This window comes from Hippopotamus amphibius, chromosome 12 (genome assembly GCF_030028045.1).
Source record: "Hippopotamus amphibius kiboko isolate mHipAmp2 chromosome 12, mHipAmp2.hap2, whole genome shotgun sequence".
Taxonomy (NCBI): domain Eukaryota; kingdom Metazoa; phylum Chordata; class Mammalia; order Artiodactyla; family Hippopotamidae; genus Hippopotamus; species Hippopotamus amphibius.
Window position 1 is genome coordinate 37,865,382 of NC_080197.1, and position 16,498 is coordinate 37,881,879.

General features: G+C 55.1%; 2 protein-coding genes across 2 annotated transcripts; one reads left to right on the top strand and one right to left on the bottom strand.

The window, feature by feature from the left end:
* The first annotated feature begins 503 nt into the window (after positions 1 to 503).
* On the top strand, positions 504 to 4,048 carry LOC130833876 (cystatin-C-like). Its single transcript, XM_057703971.1, has 3 exons — positions 504 to 826; positions 3,027 to 3,140; positions 3,694 to 4,048. The coding sequence occupies exons 1-3, from the start codon at positions 581 to 583 to the stop codon at positions 3,775 to 3,777; spliced, it is 444 nt and encodes a 147-aa protein (XP_057559954.1). The 5' UTR covers positions 504 to 580; the 3' UTR covers positions 3,778 to 4,048.
* A 9,465-nt stretch (positions 4,049 to 13,513) lies between these two features.
* LOC130833970 (cystatin-9-like) lies at positions 13,514 to 16,144 on the bottom strand. Its single transcript, XM_057704088.1, has 3 exons — positions 15,899 to 16,144; positions 14,611 to 14,727; positions 13,514 to 13,777 (listed from the first exon to the last, which is right to left on the bottom strand). Exons 1-3 carry the CDS (start codon positions 16,142 to 16,144, stop codon positions 13,685 to 13,687), a joined length of 456 nt encoding a protein of 151 aa, XP_057560071.1. The 3' UTR covers positions 13,514 to 13,684.
* Positions 16,145 to 16,498: the final 354 nt, after the last annotated feature.

The window sequence follows — 16,498 nt, forward strand, 5'->3', positions numbered from 1 at the left end:
GGCTGAATACATTAATGAGTTGTGAGAAAGAGAACCCGATGAGGTTTTCCCAAATGAAGGGTAATTCATTTATGTTTGGCTAAGAAGTTCCCCAGGACAGGTCACAGGCAATGTCTTCCTCTGGTCTGTCTGGGAAACCACAGCCATGTGGGGCAGGGCCTCCTAGACACTGACCAGGCGCTCAGACAGCCCGGGGGCCGAGACGCCCTTTGCCCCTTTCAGACCAGGAGACAGAGCTCCGGGTTACAAGCTTCGCCGGCCCCGAGGGGTGACCCCTTCTGGGAGACAGGCTGAGTCGGGCTGAGGAGCGCCAGAGGGGGAGACCAGGACTGGAGGAGGACGACGGGGACTAGGAGGAGTGAGCCTGCTCAGGCGGGCAGAGAGGCAGGAGGAGGGGCAGGACTGGGGGAGGGGCGGGCCTAGGGAGGAGTACCGCTGCGGGGTGGGGGGGGAGGAAGAGGAGGAGCCAGGCTGGGCGGGGGCGGGGCCAGCCCAGGCATAAAAACGTGGCGGCCGGCCTGGCGGTGCTCCAGTCCGCGGATCGCCACTCCGACGCAACTCCGTCCGGCTCCGAGAGATCATGGCCGGGTCCCCGCGCACCCCGCTGCTCCTGCTGGCCGCCCTGGCCGTCGTCCTGGCCCTGGCTGTGAGCCCCGCGGCTGGGCAGGGTCCCCAAAAGAGACGCCTAGTGGGCGGCCTGATGGAGGCAGACGTCAACGAGCAGGGCGTCCAGGAGGCGTTGTCCTTTGCCATCACCGAGTTCAACAAACAGAGCAACGATATCTACCACAGCCGCGCGCTGAACGTGGTGCGCGCCCGCAAGCAGGTACGTCCCCCCGGGGAGGAGGCAGCGGGCCCGGGGTGCAGGGGCCGGCGGTGCCGCTCCAGGCTGCCAGGTAGGGGCGCGGCGCTGGGTGGCCCTTACTGCGGGAGGCCCGCCCCGGGGAGGGCGTGGCCTGTGCGCCATCACCTGCCCCGCCCCTCCAGCCCCTTAAGGGCCCCCCGAGGGCGCAGAAGTACTTCTCACCCCGGCGCAGCCCTGGCCTTTTTCAGCGCCCGCGGTCCTGCGCGGGACCGGCCGACCCTCTTGGTGGGCTCTGGGGTCAGGGCCCAGGCTTCTGGGACCCAGGGGTTCGGCATGGCACGAGCTGTCAACTAAATGACCACAGGCAAGGGCGAAACAGACTCGCACCTGGCTACCCTCCTGCCTCTCCCACTGAAAGCACTTAAGCACTTTTTCCTTTTAACTTTTTACTTTGACATAATTTCAAACTTACAAAGCACTTGCAAAAATAGTACATAGAATCGCGGGAGATTCTTCACCAGGATTCCTCAAATGTCAGAAAGTTGCCATAGTTGCGTGATCCACTGCATCCCCGCAGGCAGCTGTGTAGGGATGTACGAGGGTGAGTCTGCAGTCAGAGTGCGGATAATTTTTGACTCACCCTCTTACACATGCATTTATTTTTCTGAACCTTTTGAAGGTAAACACTTCTGTGTATATTTCCTTAAAAAAAGGCATTTTCTTCCAGAGCCACAATACAATTTTGAAAATCTGGAATCAGCACTGACACTATAATACACAGGCCTTATTCAGATGCCACTGGTCATCCCACTGTGTCCTGTATAGCCAAGGACACTCCCAGGCCACATGACGCAGCCGCTGTCCTGCAGCCCCCTTTACTCTGGGTCTGTCTTGTGAACTTGGCCCTAGCCAAGTTGTTTCTGAAGGGTTCCTAAACTGAACCGTGGTGTCCAGTGTGTCCCAGAGCGGGGGCAGGGGAGGGTCGGGTTTAAGAATACAAAGGCTCCTGGACCATTGCTTCCGCCCACAGGTCACATCCATGGGAGCAGCCTCTGGGCTGTGACATATCACCCTTCCCTGAGATGGGCACACCGTTGCGACAGCCTGACCTCTGCCTCTGCCAGCCTGCCTGGGGTTCTGGCCAGAAAAGGAGCCCATCATCACAGTCGAGAAGAGGACAGGAGGGAGAGTTAGGAAGGGCTACAGGGCCTTGCTGTGGTTCTTGAAGGAAGGCTAGGATTTAGACCATCCGGCCTGCATCCAATTGGAGAGCTGGATGCAGCCACACAGCACCAAGAGTGTGGTCCTGCATGCTAGCCGTAGGGCTCCCTGCCACCTTCTCTTGAAACTTCAGAAGCTGGGTCAAGACCAGACCCATGTCTCCTCCTGCAGCAGGGGGCTGGTGCTGTCCCCTTTTGATCAGACATGCTCTGCCCACTCACCAGGTCGCCGCCAGCTGCTCCTCTCCAGTGTGACACGAGCCCATGGGGCACATGGGGAGGCTGACAGCACAGGGTTCATGGTTCCCCGAGGTGGGGTCTTGAGCCTGGTCACTGGCCCCTCATCCTGTGCTTCTCCACGGTCTAACGAGGCGTGTCTGGGATGCCTGTGTGAGGCCAGAGTTCACTTCTGTTCTGTAATCGCAAGTGTAAAAGACACACAGTAGGTGACACACTTCAGAAATATTCCTGTCAGAAATCACACTTAGGAGGAAGGCCTTCCAGGCAGTCTTTTATTGGCCTAAACGTGCGTGAATGTGACGTTCTCCTTTCCTCCTGTTTCAGGAGGGAGTAAATAAACCTGGGCTGCATCCAGGGAGTGGGCTGCTGTGGGCTCCGCACTGGGCACTGGAGTTCCGCTGATGTGGACTCACCAGGCAGCAGCATTGCTGCGGATGCAGTGCGGGCTCTGGCACAGGGCCACCACCTTGTGCTCAGTCCCCGCCCTGGCTCTGGGTGCTGGCCAGGTGCTCGCCCGCACCCTGGCTGGCTCCTCGGAGCTGCACATTCTGTTCCTGAACCCAGTAAGAATGTTGGTCCCTGGCTTCCCCCTCTGTGTCCCTGTGGGAGACGCCTTGGAGTGGCTGGTAAACTAGTTCCAGGGAGGGCCTGGGGTGCAGCAGCCATCAGAAGGCAGCTGTGCTTCTTGGGTGAGGCTCTGGCAGCCCGTGGGCGCGGTAGGAAGAACGTGTTGTAAGTGCCTCTGCTCTCTTTGTGTCCAGGTTGTGGCCGGGATAAACTACTTCTTGGACGTGGAGATTGGCCGAACTACATGTACCAAGTCCCAGCCCATCTTGGACAAATGTCCATTAAATAACGATCCACACCTGAAAACGGTATGTGCCTGATGGGAGCAAGGTGTGGAGATGCCCATGGGGGTGCATCCCGGGTGCAGGCTGGGGTGTGGGGGAAGGATATGTGTGTGAACATGGCTGCTGTGGATTTATAGGGGGTTTTACCCAGAATTGGGGCACCGTGTGCTTTGGGATCTGTTGCCTGCGGGATGGAGGACAGAGCTGCGGGTGTTTGCTGGGGAGGGAGAAAGGGCCCTTTAATCCCAGCCTCACCCGCTCCCCCCACCCCCGGAGTCAGATTAGAGGGAATTAGAGGCCTGTAACCTGCCTGCCATGCCACCCTCTCACCAAAGGTCAGATTCCCCTGGGGGTTGGCTGATTCTCCACTGGGGTCTAGGCCTCCGGAAGCGCTGCACTCCTTTCTCACCCCTACGAGGCCGTGCTTCTGCACGGGGCTTCCTGAACCTGGGTCCCAGCCCCTGGATTCTCCCTCTGAACCTGTCTCAGTGCTGGCCTGCTGGGGAGGGGCTGGGTGGTGGTGCACTTTCCTCTTTAACTGTAACCCTGACTGACCCTCCCTCTCTTCCCTTCCTAGAAACAGCTGTGCACCTTCCAGGTATACGTCGTGCCCTGGATGAACACTATGTCCCTGGTGAAGTCCGACTGCAGGGATGAATAGGGGACTGGGCATCAGGCAGACCACTGACCACCACTCATTCATGCCACCCCCCCACCCCCACCTCCACCCAGAGTGCCCACGCTTCCTATGGGTGACCCGCCTGGTGGACCTGCCCTCCGTGTGCCGCCCCAGCAGACACACAGAGAAGCCTCCTTGGGCATGTTTTGAACTGCTAAGGGGTTCTAACTCATTTCTCTCTTCTAATTGCTTTCCAAGTGAACCAAATGCCCGTGCTCTGCTCTTTTGCTCAATAAAAACGTAACAGCAGCTACTCCTTGCGTTGCTCCGTCTCTGAGGCGGTGAAGGGGAAAAGCCTAGGCAGTTACTCTATGGAGGTCCCTGTCACGCTGGCTCTGAGGGCAGGTGGGGTGGGGGGAGCATCCATGGCAGGGGAGCCGGGCCTTCAGCTCTGCTGACTCCTGGTAATCAGGCAGGGGAGCAGAGGGGACCTAAGCTGCGGACCCTGGAGACCTGGCTGCTGCATTTGCAAAAAGTCAGACCGTGCGCGGGGGCTGGACAGGAGGCTGGGGAGTGTGATGGAGCCCAGGCTGTGCGATGGAGCCCAGGCTTGGGCCACGGCCGTGGGGCTGTGCATGTGCAGAGCTGATCAGACTCCTGGGGTGACTCTGACTGCTCACGTTCCCTAGAAGCAAAATAAGTAATGATTTACGTCCAGATCTGTCCAAAAACAACTTTGGGCACCTATGAAGAGACAGTGACTGAAATTAAAGTACGTGTAAGTGACAGGAATGGGGAGGGGAGTACCCATCAGATTCAAGGTCAGTCGAGGTCGGAATTGGGAGTGGGAGCATGAGACCCAGAGCCTTCTCGGGTACATTTCGGGAGCTGTGGAATCTCAAGGATTTTACCAGCTTCCACCCCTCCTGCCCTTCTCTGGGCTCCCAGGTAAAATGAGTCTTAGCGCAGAGTGCCCTGTAAGGGGTGTAGAACCAAAGACACAGAGTGGGCTTTCTTCTTTTCCTAAGGACTGTTTAATTAATAGGGAATGCCACCTCGGTGTCACCATCGTTCTGCAGCAGAGTGAATATTTAGTGCCCCAAGCTGGGAACCGTCCAGCCCTGCACCCTGCTCCCTGCACTGTCCTCATCTTGACCATTCACTCCGAAGGGCGACACTTCCTCACAGGCTGCCCGCCCAGGGGGCTGTTCCCAGATACCTGCCACGCTCAGGGCATCGTTGACCAGTCCTCCTGTTGTGCTGGGGTGACCACAGAAGGCGAAGGGACGTCACCCAGACAGCTCCAGAACCAGCACCCCAGGTGCCACAGCTGCAGCTGCAAAGCTAGAACCAAGATGCCAGGAAGAACATGGGGACCGTCCCCTTCCACCTGTTGCCCCCTGACTCGCTGGGCCCCGAGGGCTTTGCCTCCCCTGTCTCTGTCTTCACCGAGCGCACAGCAAGCTTGACTTAACAGAAGGGTTTTGGGATTCAAGGAGTGAAGTGCTGCCCACAGGCCTTGCACTGACTGGGTTTGGGCCTGGAAAGGGGCCCTGAGTGAGTCCTGTGACTTGTGGACATAGAAGTGGTGGCCAGGGACAAAAGTCTGCCTGCAGAGACTCTCCTCCTGGGTGGAAAACCTTGGCTTTACCCAAGCAGCCAGCAGCTAGGCTGATTTCCCATAAAGTCATCCCTTTGGGATGCTTCCAATGGCCTGTTCCTTGTGCAGGTTTGGGCAGGGGCTTAGGGTGTGCTTTGCTCAGCTTACCTGCTCCTCCCACCATGCAGCCCCCTCTTCCACAGCCTCTGCTGTAGGGTTCAGGTCAGGGCAACCCCAGGTCCCCCAGGTAGTGGGTGGGGCTGTGGGTGGAGCGGTGGGACTGGGAGGGCTCCCTGACCTAGAGGTCACACAGACCAGTGTGTCTGGGGAGGAAGCACAGCCCTGAAACTTTCAACTGCATGATTGTACTCTTAGGCTTATTTATTTTAAACGTAAATATGTGTGGTGAAAAAGCAGAATTCAGCTGAGTGAATTGGAAGGTCCTGGCTTTATCCAGTGGCTCATGAATGTGGAGCATCTTATGGAGGGACCCGAAGGAGGAGCTGTAGAGCATGCACGCTGCTGTAGAAAGGAGGGTGAGCAAGGATGTCAGGGCAAGAAAAGGGTTATTTGGGGCCCAGACACCTTCTTTGGGAGGAAGGGCAGCAGGAAGGCATGGGTTTTACTGTGCAGGTTCCCCCTTCTTCCTCTGGGCATGGGGAGGCCCCAGGGGACAGGTGACCTCATCATGCAGAGCAGAAAAGCCCATGCTGTGGTTAAGATGACATATCTGGGGAAGGTCAAGACCACAGTTAGGTGAGGTGTTAAATCTAGGTTTCTCATCCTGGACTTTACACATGTGGCACCATTTGGGGGCTGTGGGTTTTCTCTTTAACAGGGTTTAGTTTAAGTGAAACTACTCATATAAATAGATTGGGGGCAGTGCCTGGCTCTGGATGAGTGGTCATTGATTTACTATATTTACAGTGGTTTAAAATGTAGTGTTGACACTCCTTGCATGGAGGGGTGGGGTCTGTAAGCTGCCTCTTGACTCTGGGTGGGCGAGTGACTCCTTCCACTGAAAACTGCAAAAAAGTGGCCCTGTGACCTCCAGGCTGCAGAGAAAGCTTCCTTCCCCGAGCTCCCTGGACCCCTGCCCTGGGGGGACCCCGCGGTAAGGTCCCTGGGGTGCCCACTGGTCGACCCGAGAGGAACTCCTGACCAAAGCCGGTATCAGCTGCTGCCAGGTGAATTGTCTGACACGGATGTGCAGCCCACCCGGGCTGTTGGGGGGCTGTAGCCCCGGCTGTCACCTGACTGCAGCCACCTGAGCGCCCCAGGCAAGAGAACATGACTGTTGCTCTGCACCTTCCAGTGTTTGAGGCACGTGTCACATGGCGGTGGGTCCGGGGCAGGTGTGTGTGGGGGGTGGGCAGGCACAGAGGGGTGATGTCCAGAGAGGCTGGGGGAACGTCCCACTGGCCACGTGAGCTCCAGCTCTGTGCTGTGCTGAGCCTCAGGTGCCGCCCTGGGGTGGGGGTGGCGGGGGACAGGGCAGCTTCTTCCTTGTGGGGTCAAGGGAATCCCATGTGCTCATGTCTGTAAACACCCAGAACAGCGCACAACACATGCAGCCCCTGAAGTTTGCCCCATAAATGCATCCCGTGTCTCCAGTCAGAATGTCAGCAGACTTTAATTTTAGGTGGTGTCTTACAAGAGTCTAATGTCAGTTTTTGAAAGAGGTGATTAGCCTTTTTTTTTTTTTCTCCCTATGAGGTTTCCAAGAACTGCTTCAAAGGATGAGGCTTATCTTTCCCACCGCCTCTGGGGTCACTGTCTGTATCTCGGTGCGAAATCTAGCTGGGTTCACTTTTCTGTACCAGCCACTCCATTTTAAATATAATGTTTTCATACCTGTTAGGTAAGAGCCGTCCTCCTCATTCTTCTCTAAATTTTATTTCTTAATATGTTGTATTTATTCTTCTAGATGAAATATTTTTTTTAATTTTCCAAGAGATGTTCTGATCCTCTCTGGTGCCACGGGGCAGCGGCCCCCGCGCCCCGTCAGCCCCGTGAACCTGAGGGTGAACAGCCGACACGCGTACCACCCTCTGCACCCAGACGACCACTCTGGTTTTCACTTTCAGGAGAGTATCAGTAAATTACAAGAGAGAGTCAACACTTTAGTATAAAATAGGCTTTGCGTTAGATACTTTTGCCCAACTGCAGGCTAACGTGTGTATTCTGCTCAGATTTAAGGTAGGCCAGGCTGAACTCCAGGGTTTGGTAGGTTAGGCGTATTAGATGCAGGTGTGACTTTTGATATTTTCCACTGACAATGGGTTTATCAGGCTGAAAGACCACGGTACATTGAGAAGATCTGTGTCCCCTTCTTGTGGATCATTTCTTGATTTATTTGATTCCAGCTGGTTTGGGTCCTGGGGAGCCTGGCTCAGGAGTGCTCTCCAAACCATGGGCATTGTTTTCTTGCTAATAATAATTATTGTCTCCCTGATACACTGCATTCTCTCGAACGTTTTAAATGCACGGGGGCAGCCATTGACCAGGCGATAGTTGGTCTCGTGTGGACTAGAAAGATGCAAGAGAACAGAGGACATATCGGCTCCTAGAAGATGAGCTTGGTGTCCTCTCCTCTGAACACCACACGGAGACCCAAAGAGGCAATGGTAACTGACTCACACTGAGGCCAGTGGTTTTGATCAAACCTCGGGAGTGGCCAAGAGGATGACCAAAAGGGAGAGCCTGTGGAAATAAACATCTAAGCCCAGGGCGGGGCTGCCACATCAGCAGCCCGCACTTCACAGTCCTTGTAACTGCTCCACGTGACCAGACATGCAGACCGTCCCTTCAGCCAGTCCGCAGACGCCAAACCACGTCTGGCTCCATGCTTCTTTCCCTGTTCTTGATCTTTCTAAACAAGGTCAGATTTGCAACCCCAGCCAGTCATGCCCCGTCTCCACCTCGCTGCTTCCAATGCTCTATAAACTCACTCTCGCCCAGAATCCCTCGAGAGGAACGTGCCACTGTCCTCCCCCAACCCATGGATTGTTTTCCCCTGAATAAAGAGCATCAAGCTTGTTCCTAAATTGTTTTAGTTTTGTTGTTTGACAATGCTGTCAAGAAAGAAGACAGACAACTCAACTCACACCATGGAAGAAAACATCTGGAAATCATGTATCTGATATGGAACATGTATCCGGAATGTATAAAGAACTCTTAGGACTCAGTAAGAAGACAACCAACCCATTCTCAAATAAATTAACTCGAGTTTAAAAATTAAAATATAACCCAATTAAAATTTTTAAAAGACAAAACACTCAATTTAAAGATCCCAAAGTATTTGAACAGACACATCTCCAAAGGAGACACGCAAATGGCCAATAAGCACACGAAAAATAGCCACTAGGAAAACGCAAATCAAAACCAGACTGAGATATCACTTCATACCCACTACATGGTTATAATAAGAAAGACCATAACAAGTGAGAATCCTGATATATTGCTGGTGGGGATTAAAATGCTGCAGCTGCAAAAGATTAAATGTAGAGTTACCACATCACCCAGCAATTCTGTTCCTCCGCAGATACTGACATAAATGAAAACATGACCATAAGAAACTTATACATGAATTTTTATAGCAGCACTCTTCATAGTATCCAAAAACAGAAATAAAAAAAACACCAAATGTCTGTCACTTGATGCACGAGTAAACAAAATGTAATATATCTATACAATGGAATATGACTGGGCGATAAAATGAAGTACTCATCCATGCTGCCACATGGTGAACCCTGAAAACATTATGCTTTGAAAAAAGTTACCAACAACAAGACCACATATTGTATAATTCTGTTAGGCTAAATGGCCAAGAGAGGCAAATTATGGAGACAGAATGTAGACTACTGGTTGCCCAGGAATGGGGGAGGCAGAAGGGGTGGGAAGTGATTATTGTAGCCAGCGAGTTGCTTTGGGGGGTGATGAAAATGTTCTAAAATTAGATCCTGAAGATAGTTGCACAATTGTGTGAGTATACTAAGAACCACGGAATTGTACAGATTCAGTGGTTGAATTGTGTGGTTTTTGAATTATATCTGAATAAAGTTCTTTCTAAAGAACTCATCCCAAAGCTACAGCTGACCTAAACCGCCAAATGTTTCTGCCTGTTCTCTTTCCCATCTCAAATAATTTCTGGCCACATTTCCAATCCTCAACAAAATTAAACAAGTACAATCAAACAACTGTACTCTGAAGACAAGCCCACACAGAAGTTTCCTCCCGACCCTGACCCGTATTATCTCATTCCCAGGAGAAATCAAATTCAAGATTAATTCCTCTTGCAAGACAAAGTCCTAAGAAATTAAAGTCCAAAGGAATTAAAACCCCAAATACAATGCTCTTGTTCTTGTGTGAGTTAAAAACCCAAAGTCGTAAGTTAAAGTTCTTAAGTTCACAAACGACCCTCTCCACATTCTGGTTCAGCTCAGGCTCAGGCAGAATCTCAGCCGCTGAGGCCCCCGGTCCTGATGCCCGGGTAAAGCCCAGTGCCCTGCAGCAGCTGAGCCTGTTTCCTGCTGTGACTGGGTGTAGGGGTTTTAAAGCAGCAATTCCCCAAATGTGGTCCCAGGACCAGCAGCAGCAGCAGCGCCAGCTGGGAATTTGCTAGGAATGAACATTCTCCGGCTCCGGCCCAGCCGTGTGGAATCGGAAAGTTTGGGCTGGGGACTAATAATCCATATCCATAAACCCTGGCAGGCAGCCCCCTGCCCAGCCCCCCAGCCCCCATCTCCCGGGATTCATGCCCGTGTGTAATCCCTTTCCCCTGAGTACGGGCTGGACTCGGTGCCTAGTTCCGAATGACAGGACCACAGCGCAAATGATGAGGCACCACTGCCCAGCTTTTCCATAGCATCCCTAGATGGTGGCTTCTGCCTCGGGCACTCACTGGCTCACTGTGACCACAAGGACACTCGGGCAGCCCCTGGAGGGACTCACAGATGAGGAACCAAGACATGCTAGCAGCCACATGGTGGGGGGTGCTTGGAATCCGCTCCCCACCAGCCAACATCGTCAAGCCTCTTTCTGAGATGCACCTCTGCCCACAGCCTGACCGTATCCTCATGGTGCCTTGGGCTGGGGGCACCCAATTTGGCTGCACCTGGATTCCTGGGGCACAGAAACTGTGAGATAATCACTGCTCACTGTTTGAAGTTGCTAATTTGTTGCACAGCAATGGGTAACTAATTCACCAGCCCTCAGGGGATCCTGATGCAGGCTAACTTTGAGAACCACTGCTTCACTGCAGAACCAACTCAGAACCAACTGAGTCAGATTTCTCACTCCTCCCCTTGCCCTTCCGCAAGGATCAGGAAAGTTTCTGATGCTCTTCTGCCCTTTCATTAAGGAGTCCTTTGGTTGCTGGCGGTCTTTTGTTTGGTTAGTTGGGTGTTTTTAGTGCCAGGATAAGTCCACATTGCTGTGAACTCAGTTTTTTTCCGGAGCGATCTTGCAAGCTCATGAAGTACATGCTCTGAGAAGGGGTGTTAGGAAAGAGGGAGGGGCACAGAGACCGGGTGGGTGGGAAGCCTGAGAGCAGGGCAACCCCCTTAGGATGTGCAGACAAGGGATGTGAGCTCTGTGGCAGGTGGAAGTGAGCAGAGCTCTCCCGTGGTTATCACAGACCATTTAGATTCAAAGTCTAAAGACGAGTGCCTCAGATCACTCCCCGAGTGAGCCCTGGCTACTCCATGCTTGTTTTGCTTTTGTGAAATATGCTTGCTGCTCCGAGAAAAACAGGATGACCTAACAATTCAATGTAACTTTAAGATGTTTTGCTAAAAAATGGAACATTCTGCACCTGTTCTTGTAAGTTTCTGTTTGGAAAGGTCCATGCTCTGTAAACATGCACTATAAGAGGAAAACTCACCCTGAGCTCGGGGCCCAGAACTTTGGATCGTTACGTCGTCTGGTGCCGCCAGCTTAATAATCGTGAGTTCTTCAACCCTCTGCGTGTGGTGCTTGGTTTCTCAATGGACTGATTTCTGCAACAGGGGGAAGGAGTGAGTGGGCTTTCAGGATCAAAGCCGTTCCCCTCCCCTCACAGTCATCACCTGCTCACTGATGCCAGGCTTCTGGAAAACCACGTTTTTCTCTGTCCCCAGGCATGGTGGTCTGACCCTTTCCCTGATCCAGTGCAGCCCCCGGAAACCATTCTCAAGCCCCCAGCCCCAGCCCACACAGGAGACTGACTTCTCATTGTGACTCTGCTGGGTCCACTCCCAAGGACTCTAAATGATGCTACTCAAAGTGTGGTCCAGAGGCAGGGACAGTACCGTCCCCTGGCAACTGTCTCAGATGCCTATGCTTCAGGCCGGCCCAGACCTGCTGGGCCAGGATCCTGGGGGAGGGTAAGGCCCAGGGTCAGGGACATCCACAGGCCTTTGATTCTGGGCCCTTTGGAAGTTCTCAAGCAGCTGGGGACGGAGGCTAAAGACCTGTTTCATGGGCATAGAGTCGAAGCCTTATCTGGAAAGAGTGAGGTATGTCATCATCCCAGAGCTCATTTGTGCCCCGGCTGGAGCATGTGACGGTCTCTTCCTCGGAAACAGACCCTGCACATGGGGAAATGTGTGCCCGCTGAGCTGTGGCCCCGAGGCCACGACAGGCACCAGCGTCTCCTGCGGACACAGCTCAGCGTCCTGGGTACATTGGCCTCCTCCCCTCTCTCTGCTTCCCTCCACTCACTCTCCCTCCTCCAGTGACAACCCCCGACCAAGGGGGCACCACAGGTCCGGTGTGTGTCCGTGGCCACCCCTCCTGTGACACCTCTGAGGGGAGGCCGTGTCCATCAGGCAGCCAGGCCTGGGCTGAGAACCCAGGGGCTGAGGGGTTGTGCCAAGGGAGACACAGGGATACGGCAGGAAGCTCCTGCTTCCAGGACCTGCAAATCCTCTCCCCCATCACCCGCCCAGGGGCCTGGGAGCCTGTGTTCCAGAACCTGAGGGGGCTGGGGCCACTGGGGATAAGGTCATACCTGCATCTGTCAAGACCTTGGCCGTCTGCTGCTATCTTAGTGTGAATACACTTCACCTCGGGGCAGGCCACCTTCTGTCGCCCACAAAGCTGGCTCTGGGCCACGCATCCTCTTTGGCTCTGTCTCTCCTTGTCTCGCTGACCCTCACCTACTGCTGTGCCCAGGGACCCCCTTCTACTTCCACCCCTTGCAGCTGTGTCCCTGATTCAGCCTCTGAATCCAGGGGAACAAAAATAAGCCTTCCCTCCCACTGAGGTGCTGAGGGGGGCCTGTGGCTGGGATTCAGCTGCAGGGGTCCGTCCTCCATAGCTGGTGCTTCCCATCCCACCCTGCCTGGGTGTTGCTTCTCTTTCCTGAACAGGAGGCAATTTTATCAGCTTTGGATGGAGGAGGCAAGGTCACAAGAGGGATGGGACAGGGTGTGACGCCAGAGGGGAGGACAGGGGCAGGAGTAGGTCCTGGATCAGATGAACTGGCCCAAAGCCCAGGGAGGCTGGGTGGGAGCCGGAGCAGGGAAGAGGGAAGCCTGGGTGCCCGGGCGCCCCCAGCCATGCTGTGCCAGCAGTGGGGGTGCAGGCGGGCTCTGCCCTGGGCCCTGCTCCTTGGTCTCCCATGACAGACACGTCTCTCCAGCCCTGTTCTGGGAGATCCAGGCAGGGTCTCCACGTCAGGGCAATCCAGCCCCTCTAAACTTTGATCATCTGAGAGTCCCTGGGTTAAAAGAAAATGCAGCCTCCTTGTCCAAAGGTCCAGAGACACTGGGCTCAAGTTTCTAAGAGGCTCCAGGAGACACTGCAGCTTCTAGTGGGTGGACCCACCTTGAGTGGAGGCTGGAGCCCCTCCTACATTCTCCCCCCTCCCCCAACTTCCTGGACCAGTGGATGTGTGTGTGCAAGTCCCCAGGACAGGTGCTGAGGTGCTTGAGGCGCTGCCTGGGTCCATCCTGCACTGAGGGTTCCCTGTCGGCCATGCTGATGCCTCCCTGAGGATGACGATCATCCTTGAGCGAGGAGACACAGCTTAGAGCACCTGTGCTCCTAGGTTGTGCCACCTGCACCTGGCCCAGGTGTCCCGGGGGAGAGACCCACCCCCTGGGCCCAGCTGGCTGCCCTGCTGGGAGGACAGCATTGGCACCCAACCCCTGCCCTCTGGAACCAAGATGCACAAAGCTGTTTGCAATGCTGATGTTTAATGGCAAATCTATGGGAGGAAATGGACAGGGAGGAATGGCCACATTGCCTGAAGTGACACTCAGAGACCTGCTTATACACAGAATAGAACCAGAGCTGTTCAGGCACTGAAGGGCCATGGCCAGGGCATCGCTGGTGCCCAGGAGGACAGCAGGCTGGGGTGTGGTCTCACTCAATGGAGCTCTCCGAGCAGGTGTTGTTCAGGAGTTGAAACTTTGTTCTCCATGGGTCAGTGTGGACTGTAAAGAGGCAGGTGATGGTCTGCGGGAACAAGTACAGGGACAAAGAGTGGGGGAGGGGCCTGGGGAAGCTTGTGGCTCCAGCTCTAAAGCCTCATCCACCCACCTTGCCTTCCTGGGGTGGGCGGGGGAGCCAGCTGGGGTGCAGGCTCTGGCCTCAGGTGCAGCCCAGCCTCCGTCCTGGATGTTCCTGACCTGGGACTCTCTCCTGACCCCAGAGTCCCCTGGGTCATTCTCCCCTCGCCAGGCCTGTGGTCTCCAGGGACCTCTCCCCCAGGAGGTCCCAGTGTGACCCATGTCCTCAGGGTCCCGGGGGGGTCTCTGATCTTACTCAGGTTTGTCCGAGGGTGGGGCTCACCCTCTTATCACCTGGAGCAGGAGCTGCAGGGCTGCAGGGCAGGGCCTGGGAGGGAGGGCAGTGGGGCTTCTCAGCCTCCACCCCTCGGGCTCTGGGTCAGTGGCAGGGGGACCCCAGAGGGGGTCACTCAGCCAAAGGGAAGTTGCCCTCCCCCCCCATACCCCTTCTCCTGAAGGCAGGGAAGGGAGGTGGGTGGACACCAGGCAGGGGACACCCCGTGTTCGGCCCAGGTGACCCGGACCCAAGTGGTCAGGAGCAATCTGACCCCAGTGTGACCTGGGGTGCAGCGGCTGGAACGGGGCCAGTGAGCTGACAGGCCAGTTAGCCGACGGGCCAGGGGCGTACAAGTGCTCCAGGGCTGGCCTGCCTGGCTGGGCTCCGTCCTGCAGATCCCCCCTCTGTGTCCCTTGGAATGACATTGTCATCTCGCCCCACACCCCTGCCCCATGGCAGCGTCCACGGCCGTGGAACCTGAGGGCGGCTGGTACGTGTCTTACGTTGTTCACGTTGGGACTTGCTTGAAATGGACAGTTGTCAATGTCTTCATCAAATTTCCTACACCTGGTTCGACTGAGCTCCAGCTCCATGGAGAACACGAAGCCATTTGCCTCCATCTGTACAGACATTGAAATGGAGGCATCCCCGTGCCCTGCCACCCCCCACACACATACACCCTCACACAGGAGAACACAAGCACACAGACACACTCACAGGATTGGGACAGTGGCTTCATGACACATCACCTCTTCTCACAAAGTGCACTCTGAAAGCTTCTGTCCTCTTCTCCCCTCCCTGGTCCTTCAGCCTCGCAGTGTCCTCCTGCACACCCGGCCCTTGTTCCCAACACCCAGAGTCAGTCTGGGACCCCAGGCCAGAGACCATAGACAGAGGCCCGGCTGGAGAGCAGGGCAGCAGGGGCAGCCGGGGCCGGCTCCAGTGTCCACACAGTGAAGCCCAGCCGCGTGGGGGGCCCTCTGCCTTCCTTCTGTCCCTCCATCCAGAGGTGCAGAGGGAGTGATGCCCCAGAGCCCCACCACACGCAAGCACTCACACACAGCACACGTGCACGACCGCACACACGCGCACACAGGACCAGAAGTGCTCCTTCCGCAGAAGGTGTTCGGTGCTCGGGTCTGAAGCCCGTGTGAAAATCGCACCCTTGGTTGCACTCCTTAGAGATCACATTGCTAGGAGAACATTTTAGGATTAAGATCGCAGTCTGGAAAGAGTGTAGATCACACTCGGTCCGGGCAGGTGGACCCAGAGGGAGCCCAGAGCACGTGGGGTCAGAGGAGAGGCCGGGAGCGCCCAGCGGCTCCTCGGGACCAGGGGACCCTGAGGCTCCTGCCCCCCAGCCGCTCTCCCCCCTCCCTCTGTGTGTGTGTCTCGGTGGATCTCTCTCTGCTTTTCCTAAATTAACCTATTTTTATGTTATTTCCATGAAATCTTTTCTAAATCTCTCTAATCCAGTACTTTCCATCTGGCTCTTTTTTTTACTACATAGTATCATCTCCTCATAGTCCATATTTGGTCATTCTTCATTAAGCAAGGTCAAAAATGACAAAAACTGAAAACATACCTTACATGGGAGTAGACTGACAAGGTTTTTAAAATTCCCAACTTATTTGTTTTATAAAAACAGATACTAACCAAATAGAATGTATTAAACCCTCTATATTATGGGTTTCAAATGGTGATGGAGATCCCTTGAGGACAGCCCCCTCCCGCCCCTCATTAACAGCAGGCGTGGACCCGTGGGGACGGGCGAGGGGATATGGTACCTACCTGCTCCCTCCACGACCTTAGGACACGCACCACCTTGTATGCGTTGCTGTCTTGGCTCTTCAGGTTGTATACATGTAAGGCGTATTCCACAGTGGCAGGGAAGTAAAGGTCCAAGACTGTTTGATCTTCACCATGCCCTTCCCCTTGGGGACCCCAGCCGTGAGTCACCAGGATTTGGAGACCTGAGAAAAGCAGGAGCAGGGCACAGGGCAGAGCCCACCTGCACCTCCACTGCTGGCACGGCATGGCTGCAGGCACCCGGGCACCCAGGCGTCCCTCTTCCCCGCTCCGGTTCCCACCCAGCCTCCCTGGGCTTTGGGCCAGTTCTTCTGCTCCAGGACCTACTCCTGCCCCTGTCTTCCCCTCTGGCGTCACACCCTGTCCCATCCCTCTTGTGACCTTGCCTCCTCCATCCAAAGCTGATAAAATTGCCTCCTGTTCAGGAAAGAGAAGCGACACCCAGGCAGGATGGGATGGGAAGCACCAGCCGTGGAGGACGGACCCCTGCAGCTGAATCCCAGCCACAGGCCCCCCTCAGCACCTCAGTGGGAGGGGAGGCTTATTTTTGTTCCCCTGGATTCAGAGGCTGAATCAAGGACA